Source organism: Lupinus angustifolius, chromosome LG17 (assembly GCF_001865875.1).
Source record: "Lupinus angustifolius cultivar Tanjil chromosome LG17, LupAngTanjil_v1.0, whole genome shotgun sequence".
Lineage (NCBI taxonomy): Eukaryota > Viridiplantae > Streptophyta > Magnoliopsida > Fabales > Fabaceae > Lupinus > Lupinus angustifolius.
In genome coordinates this window covers 5,022,190-5,032,166 of record NC_032025.1, presented here as the reverse complement: position 1 = coordinate 5,032,166, position 9,977 = coordinate 5,022,190, and the positions used below count along the sequence as shown (strand labels likewise).

Genomic DNA, 9,977 nt, shown 5'->3' with positions numbered 1-9,977 from the left:
CCATATTATGTTAGTTTAAATATTTATACACAAGTATTTTATCATTTACCATTTATTTAATTATTTTTTTGAAAAAGCAACGATAATTAAATATCAATGATAAATGATGTAATAACAGTATATAAAACTCATACAACAGTCAATGTATACTTTTTTTTTCTTTCATATTTCTCTGTTTTTTATTACGGTGAAGGATATCCCTCACCCTTAAAAAATCACTACATTTATTACTCAATATTTTCTTTCCTCATTTTTGTAAACTTATTCTAAAAGAGATGCCCGTCTTACATGGAAGAGGAAAGGTAGCAGATGTCAAATATACTCGGGTCAAACACAACTGACCCGGATAACGTCATGGGCAATGCCGTAGTTCCAATTTCCAAATTGTTCTAACTTCTAAGAATCTCAAACCGGTTCAGTTTGCGCGGTAACCCGATAATGAAGGAGAGAAGTTAGAGAGAGAAAAAACAGTAACACTTGCTCCTAAAAAAAAAAAAACACGATCCCATGCAAAAACATGCAACAAACAATGCTAACAAAGATGTTGAGGGCTGATGAGTGATTTGCATTTGGGACTGCTCAACATTTCTCAAAATCACCTTTTTCTTTCTTCACAAAAGCACTCTCTATAAAAAACATGCTGCTATTTCTGTTTCCTTGATTCTCTGGTCATTTCGTTATCCAAATTCTGCTGCATTGTTTAAACTTTAAACAAAACCTATCCCATTTTGCTAATTTTGATGCTATTTCTGTTTTGATCTTCAAAATTCAACCTTGGTTTTTATTTTCAGAAAAAAAAGTTGCAATTCCAATAATCTATATTGTAAGGCGGGGGATTTGGCTTCTTTACAATTTTCTCGCCATTTCTGATAATCAAGTTGAGATTTTTGAGAGAATCAGAAATGGCTGACAACAATTCCTCAAATGGGTCACCACCGTCTAATTCCGGCAACGATTCGCCTCCTCCGACGCCACCTTCCCCGCCTTCCGATGATTCAGAGCCTCCTCAAAGTTCGCCATCAAAGTCTCCGCCCCCGCCTTCTCCGCCGAATTCTCCGCCACCGTCGCCACCACCGAATTCTCCGCCGCCTCCATCTCAATCTGCACCGCCACCCCCATCTAAATCTCCTCCACCTTCCTCGTCCCCGCCACCACCATCGCCGCCTCCACCGTCACAGTCTCCACCTCCTGCGCCGAAATTATCACCACCACCACCTTCTAACATTTCACCACCTCCTAAGAGTCCACCGCCACAAAATACTTCACCTACTCCCCCCGCTCAACCACCCCCAACACCACCACCGGCGGCACCACCACCTTCAACACCAACACCACCACCGTCCAATGGTGATTCTCCACCTCCTAGCCCCTCTCAGCAGTCATCTCCACCGCAACCTCAAACCCCTCCTCCTCCTCCTCCTAATAAAACATTTTCTCCTCCAACTCCACCAGCACCCGGTTCAAATGTTACTCCGGCTAAGACGCCGCCACCTGGACCGGTGCCAAAATCTCCACCGTTTTCTCCCCCTACCCCACGTCCAAAACCAGGTGTTACTCCTTCTAATAGCCCCTCCCCGCCGTCTTCGCATGATGCCGGTGACAATAATACAGGAAAAATTGTTGGCCTTACCATTGGTGGGGTTGCAATTCTTGCCGTTCTTGCTCTAATTCTCATTTTAGTATGCAGGCGCAACAAAAAGCGAGGAAATCCTTATGCTCTTCCACCCCCTAATAGGTTTCATCATAGGAACAGAGGTAAAGTGTGTGTGAATATATATGTACACACACACATATATATATATACTTGAGTGTTAGGAAATGGCTTGAGACTTAAACGGAAAGACCTATTTTATGAATGAAAGAAACTTCAGGCTTGATTGACATGAAATTAAAGTTGATCGGTGGTGTAGAGTTTAAGGGGATTGTATACACTTTTCGGTATTATTAAATCAAGCATGGGATAAAGGGGAATGGTTGTATACACCTTTCCCTTTTAAGGGGGTTGTATACACGCCGACCTATTGGAGTGTTAGTATGTTAGTACTATGTTGTGGTTGAGATTTGAACCCTCAACCTGCTTATCACTCCACCCCTAAGCTCTCCATGTTATTTCCTATAAATATTACCAAATCATTCTGAGAAAATTTCTGCATGTGTGTGTATAGTGGTCATTTCTTCCATGGTGGTGGCACAATTGCATGAGAAATTCTTTTCAAGCACTAAAGACCATATCATCTCTTAGGTGCTACATTTAGTAGTTGGCAAGTATAAAAGTGTTATCAGAGTCTTATGCATTTTTAATATGTTTCTATAATCTTACACATGTTTAATATTGAATGATGTGTCTTTGGTAGGTAGACACTGCCTAATTAAGAAGAATTACCATGTTGACTATGGCATGTTTATCATGTTGCCTTCTGCATGCATCTCATTTTCACGTTAATGATTGCGGCCATTTTCATCATCAGGTGCAAATGTGCAATACTATGTAGAGGAGAAAGGTGTCGGGAATGCTTCACATGATGGGTTTTATAGTACACAACTTTCATCTCCTGTAACCAACCATTCAGAACCAGCATCACAGCCCATGGGTCAGATGATTTTTAGTTATGACAAGGTTTTGGAAATAACTGATGGATTTTCTAGTCAGAACGTGATAGGGGAAGGAGGATTCGGGTATGTTTACAAGGCTTCTATGCCAGATGGTAGAATTGGAGCAGTTAAGCTACTGAAGGCGGGTGGTGGGCAGGGAGAGAGGGAGTTCAGGGCTGAGGTGGATAGTATCAGCCATATTCATCATCGACATTTGGTATCATTACTTGGTTATTGCATATGCGAGCAGAAAAGGGTCCTTATCTATGAGTTTGTTCCTAATGGCAATCTCAGTCACCACATGCATGGTAACCTGAGTTTCCCTTTGTTTTTTACTGAGAAAATTAAGAAATGAGTTAATGTTTTTCTCTATTTATGAATTGATTCTCAAGTGTGTATCATTTGTATGTGCATTCCCCACAGGAAGTGGTGTGCCAGTTTTGAGTTGGGAAAAGAGGATGAAGATAGCATTTGGTGCATCAAGGGGCTTGGCATATCTGCATGAGGGGTGTAAGTATTAGCACCTATTGGATTATGTTCTCTTACAGTATGCATTTGTGTCATTGGATTATACATTTCTTACAGTGAAACACAATCATACGGGGAAATGATTTTTGCACATGTTGTGTAGAAACTAGGAACTGTTCAGGGTAGGTTTAGGTGGGCAATAACATTTTAAGACTTTAAGTTGATCCCATCAAACTCAGGTTCTACCATGTGTGTAGGTGTTCAAGTAGTGTGCAGAAGGTAGTGCAAAATTGCATAACTCTACTAGATGACCCTGTTATCCTTGCTAACCCAGTTATATTTTCTGCTGTCTGAATTCTAAAGACATTCCTGCTCTTTTCATCTATGGACCCTAGTTGTGTCAATTTTTATATTTTTATACTCATCTCTTTGCTGTGTAGTATGTTTTCTGAAATTAGTGCAAAGATGGTGCCCTTAAGGCGCCAGGGGGATTTTAGTGCCTTATAGGGAGAGGCGTCCAAAACTACACGCCTCACTCAGAAATGGTGCTAACTTTATAAACATAACCAACAGTGAAGTATTTGACTATTTTTCATTAATTTTCCATATGATTAAGTGATCAAGCATGATAGAAATAATAGATTCCAAGACTTGAATTTTAAAAACCTGTTCCAAAGACCAACAATTAGTATTTATCAATAAGGTCCTGAAAGCATGTCTTGCCTGAACCAGAAAGATTCGCCTAAGGCCCCAAAGGTGTGCGTTTCACTGAATGGCACTAGGGCAGTGCATCAATCAGCAAGATTAACTGACCCCTTCTAGAGCCTCATCTTTTGGTGCCATTAACTACAGTAATAGAAATTTATTGAATGATATCATAAGGAATGGAGAAGTGTTTTCTAGATCATAAAACATGCCCAAAGCTTAGAAGATCTTCCGATATAAATTTATTTTAAATCTAAACACTCTTACGAAGTTCATATCACACATTAAGAGTTCCATGTAACCTCTATGGTTTATTAGTCTGAAAAGAAGAGGGATGTTGGCTGTACTTGATTTTGTGAACACTCCGTGTAACCTCTAAAAGAAAAACTGAAGTATTTTATCTGTTCCCAGGCAACCCAAAGATTATCCACAGAGACATCAAGTCGGCAAACATTCTATTGGATGATGCTTTTGAGGCACAGGTATGCATATACATTCTTGTTTACTTTTTATGTTCCCTTATGAAATATAGTTTTCAATCAAATTTTGAAGTCCTGGATCCTAACCTAACCTTGTTTTAAACACAGGTTGCAGACTTTGGACTTGCCAAACTAACCGACGATGCTGATACCCATGTATCAACTAGGGTGATGGGAACCTTCGGGTAGGTTCTGCTATGTTTAAAACACAAAGCAGTTTATTCTAATGTGTATATACTTTCATGGAAACAGCCTCATTGCTTGCAAGGGTAAAGCTGCGTACATATTCTATTCCCAAACCACACTAGGTGGGAGCCTCGTGCACTAGACTGCCTTTTTTTATATAGATTTTCATGGGGTTGGGACTTGTTGTCAATGGGAAATAACTTGCTGCTCGTAAAATTAAAGAAAAACATGAGTTTATGTGATGATATGAAATATAAATGGCGGTTGTCAAAACAGTGTATTCTGAAAAATATCATAGAGCTCTGCTCACAGTTAAAATATTACTTTGCTCAATGATTGTTGTTCATCATTGTTATTTTAGAGGCTAAGTAGAATTACTCACCAATGAGGTGGATTTGCTTTATAAGTTTTGCAACCATCTCTTTAAGGTTTGAGTTTGCAACACAAACTTTATCTGAAGAGTAGTTCCAAATGTTAAAGAACAACACTGTCTAACTCATTCTATTTCCAATCTGCAGGTACATGGCTCCCGAATATGCAACTAGTGGAAAATTAACAGATAGATCAGATGTCTTCTCATTTGGAGTTGTCCTCCTTGAGCTTATAACTGGAAGGAAACCTGTTGATGCAACACAACCTGTGGGAGAAGAGAGTTTGGTTGAGTGGGTACGACCAAACCTTTTTCTTCCTTATTTTGTAAAGTGTCAGCGCAACGAAAAGGTTCCTTGCCTTGTGACGCGGAGGTCATGGTTCAACTCTTGAAAACAACCTCTTCCCTTGTGAGGGTAAGGCTGAGTGCGTCTACCTTCCCCAAATCCTACTAGGTGGGAGCCCCGTGTACTGAGCCGCCCTTTATTCTATAAAGTGAAATATATCATTAGAAGATATAAACAGCCATAATTAGCCAGAATTTTTTATAGATTGACGTGACATGCTTTTTAACTCTTGAAAGGATGCATGACCCTACCACTTCATTTCATTCAACAACCACCTTCAAAAATACATTTCTGTTGACCCAGTTTGAGGTAGCAGAGTATAGCATACAATAGACATGTTAAAGATGTGAAAATATGATTTGAACAACTGATTCTGAGGACTTATCACAGGCTCGATAGTTTATGAGCTAAGAATGCATAAAAATGTCAAGTATAGTGACAAGTTGTCCGAAACAGTGGTTCAAATAATACTGCTCTTAAAGATGCCGTCTCATTGTTATAGAGGATTCTAGATGTTTTCATTTTGAAAAGTACTAGAAATGGTATAGCAATTAATAGAGATATTCATCATCCTAAATTCAGTTTGAAACTGTAGCTACAATGTAAATCCATCAAAGTTGCTTTTAATCCAATCCGTTATATATTATAGTGTTTCTTTTGATAAACCCATATTTTTCTTTTTCATTAATCATCCGTGAAGAATATCATACATATTTAACATATTCAACTGCTAACTGTGGTTACTTTTTCTTGCAATAGAAAATTAACTTGCACTCTGAACCTTGTTGTAATCTGCCACAGGCTCGCCCACTTCTCCTTCGTGCAATTGAGACAGGTGACTTTAGTGAACTAGTGGATCCAAGACTTGAAGGACAATACGTCGATGGTGAAATGTTCAGAATGATTGAGGCAGCGGTAGCATGTGTTCGCCATTCTGCTCCAAAACGGCCTCGTATGGTTCAGGTGATAATAATACTAAAAGACAACTATTTCCATGGTTCATGAAAATGTCCATCTACATGTTAAGCTTGTGCTTGCTTTTGCAACATAATCATCTGCAATTGTTACATTTCTATCTTAACTCATCTAATCATTGACACTTGCACTGGCTATTCCTTCGGTTTTTATCAGGTGGCAAGAGCCTTAGACACTGGAGATCAATATGATCTATCTAATGGGGTGAAATATGGTCAGAGCACTGTTTATGATTCCGACCAATACAACAAAGACCTAATGAGATTCAAAAGGATGGCCAATGGCAGTTTTGGTGAATCTGATTCGGATTCGTATAGTTCAGATTACAGATCCAAAGAGATGTCTGCACCCCAATATCAGTGGAGGCAAAGTACTTCAAGTATTGATTCAGAAGCTAAAACTTTCTACAGCCTTAAGAACAGCATTGCTGAGAACAGGTCTTGAGCATAGGCGTAACGGACTTAACCCGCCGGTTTTAACCTTACTAATCTCACCAAATTCTTTCTCCATAAACCAAAACTACTTTCATCAAACTCCCCACTATGGCAGTGCATTACTATCTTACATTTTTACAATGCAAAGTGAAGATTTTTGGTCTACAAAGATAGAAAATTATGACCTCTATCCAAGCCTCCCAATCTTGACCACCTTGAATGTTGAAATATACTGAGATTGCAAACAAAAATATAGAGTCCTTTTTCTCTCTTCAACTTTGGTTCTGTTTTCTTTCCCCCAATTTTTAATAGTGAGGGACACATCTCTTGTTGAGATTGCTTTTTATTAGCCATTATTCTAGATAGACACATCTCTTGTTGATTCTGAATTAGGAAGCTTGAGTTTTTTTATATAGACTGAAAAACTACTTCAAAGTTGTGATTGTTATCAAACACTTAAATCCCCTTCCATGTATCTTGTATCTCTCTTTAAAAGATATCTAAACTATCCATATGCTAGATTTTAAATTGCGGTTGTGATTATTATTAGTCTTGTAATATTTATCATAATTGTGAATGATTATAGAAAAATGGGATTGATGATCTATTCATATGCAAAAATTTGAGATTAGTTGCTAAACTAGTGAACTTTATGTGATGGTTTTTATATGGTAGTGACTTACTATTAAGTTAAAAGAAAATCTTCTTACATTAGCCAGTTACATTTCCTGCAAGGGAACCTGATTGTAACACCAAGCTAGTAATCACTAACTCAATCCTAGTAGGTGCAGAATCTTCTTACATTTGACAGCAAAATGGATTGCAAGAATTAACTTATGACATTATGGTTTGTAAATAAAAAGAGTGGTGTCAAAAGTTTATAAAATAACTTGTGACATTCCTATGAAGTTTTTAAACTTATTTCAATATAAGCCGTAATAAGTTTTATTGTAGTATTGTTAAAACCGTACCGGTTATCAAACCGATCAGGATACTGGTATAGTGGTTCAACCGATGGATAAATATATATATATATATATATATATATATATATGTATAAACCTATAACAAAAATAATTTCAAATCGTCTAGATACTCAAATTTATAATACATATTCATAATCTACTCAAAATTTACATAAACAAACAATTTTAAGTCTTTAATAAACAATCCAGAACTATTACTTAACAACCGCAAAATATAAATAAATTTGGAGTTTTAACATTTAACACCGATGAGTCAAAGTTGTCTCATATCAAGATTATATTTTTGCACCAAATTCTATCTTTAGACTCCGAGATTACACACGAATGTTAGGAACAAAAGGTGTAATCTAAGTATGCTTTAGAAGCATGTGCCTTGAAGTGTTGAGGAATGGTTGGAAATATGGTTCACTTTGTAATGAGTTTTTAAGTTTTTAAGTTTTTTTATAAAAAAAAATATATATATATAAATCAACTGGTTCATTGGTTTTGACCGGTTCAACATCTGTACCGTACCGGTTAGGGATCCGATTCGTCGGTTTTTCGATCGAACCAGCCGGTACGAGTTTTTACAACATTGTTTTATTGAATGAATCCTTAATTAGACTACTGACTCAAACACCATTAAGTAATTGCTTTTTTTTGCCTTTATTATTCCAAATGCATGTAAATTAAGTTTCTTACTCACATACCAAACTATGATCGAGGAGCCTCTAATTGTTATCGAGGTATGAAAAGACAGAAGTAGACACTACGTCTTAAAACAAAACTTTAAGGCATTAGTTTCATAGGTCTTTCCTACTTATAAACTCTTTCACTCCTTCCCGTATATTCAATGTGTGACTTTACACTTGAATAAACCTAACGATCTCCCCCTCAAGTGGGGTATATTTTTTCTGACCAATCACAAGTCCATGGCACATGGATAGGCACAAACTATGGGACAACAGATGTGCTCTCCCTCAAGTATAGGTACCACGCACTTTTTGGTCCGCTCCCCCTTAAGTCCACCATGTCCAAGCCCGAACTATCAGCTCTGATACCACTTGTTGAGAGATTCTTCCATAGATGTGATACCACTTGACATCACATCTTAACCCAAAACCTTAAGTCATTAGGTCTATGCCTAAGGTTCATCCACTTATATGCTCTTTAACTCATTCACTTTTATACAAGGTAAGACTTCTTCATTTACACTTGGAATACCCAACCTCAGTAAAAATGAATTTAAAACTATCCATTTTATACCCATTCAATCCATTGGAATACTTCCTTTTCTTACATACTTTTACTTTTACAATCCATTTTGCAGATAGAGCAAAGCTTTTTCTTAATATCAAAACAAGGGCGTTAAGAAAATAGGACATAATATACATTTTAATCTTCCACTTAGAAATCTAACTACGAAAACAAAGAAGATAAATAGAAAGAAGAAACACATTGAAGAACATGCATGCATGTCTACATAATGCTATCTTATATATTATTCCATCATGGACCTGCTCTTATCTTTCCTCCATGGCCACGCTTCATTTCAAAACTTCTCATGTCAACATGACCATGATGAGCACTCAGTGGCTTCATTGGCATGGCCCCTCTGGCATGTCCATGTCCATATCCATGACCATTAGGCTTGGAAGCTGCAATTTTATTGTTAAAGCCTATCTCAATATCCACTTCTTTTGGGTGCATGTTGTGGTGGTGGTTCTGCTGCTTTTGCTGCTTAGCATGTTTGTAGCCTTGTCCGCTGCTGCAAAATCTTCCAAGGCAACAAGCAACTGCAGAAATGACTACTACTATGCCAGGACAACAAACACTGACCCAAAAGAACCATTTGAATAGTGAAGATGTGATTGGTCTGTGATAGTGTCTGGATAGACCTGAACAGGTTGCTGTTGCTGCTGCAGTGGTTGGAGTTGCAAGGTCATCTTGAGGTTAAAATGAAAGAAGAGAAGTAGAGTTGAGGGATGAGATCATAGTCACCAGATACACAGTTCTCTTTGGTATGCAAGAACCAATTCGTGGTTCTCTACAGAACTGAGAGAATTGCGTGTCAATGGATGAGATTTGTTGAGGGAATAGGTGGATAAAATGTATGATATTAAGGTTGTAGCTCTTGTTCTTTGAGTGCAGACTAAGGTAGATTTTTTATTAACTCCTCAAACACTCAACTCAAGTAGAGTAAATTGATGAAGTGTGAGAAGAGGTTAGGAAAAATATTGAGGCCTCAAATAAGTAAAGATTATTTTTTTTGAATTCTAAAGAGTGAGAAGAGGGGAGCTTTGTTTAATAAAGAGGGCAATTGAAGATATTCTTTGGAGCCTCAAGACACAAAACTCTCAAGGCCTCATTGTCCCATGAAAGTGCAGCTTTTGTTTACGGGTTGTGCGTTCCCACTGATAATGATTGAAATGAGATGGTTCTGTAATGTATAATACC

General features: G+C 37.6%; 1 protein-coding gene and 1 pseudogene across 1 annotated transcript; one reads left to right on the top strand and one right to left on the bottom strand.

Moving 5' to 3' along the window:
- On the top strand, positions 297 to 6,690 carry LOC109331136 (proline-rich receptor-like protein kinase PERK13). The gene is made up of 8 exons (XM_019565450.1): positions 297 to 1,755; positions 2,469 to 2,900; positions 3,016 to 3,102; positions 4,177 to 4,247; positions 4,353 to 4,429; positions 4,949 to 5,096; positions 5,948 to 6,109; positions 6,278 to 6,690. Exons 1-8 carry the CDS (start codon positions 903 to 905, stop codon positions 6,563 to 6,565), a joined length of 2,118 nt encoding a protein of 705 aa, XP_019420995.1. The 5' UTR covers positions 297 to 902; the 3' UTR covers positions 6,566 to 6,690.
- LOC109331141 lies at positions 8,795 to 9,967 on the bottom strand (annotated as a pseudogene).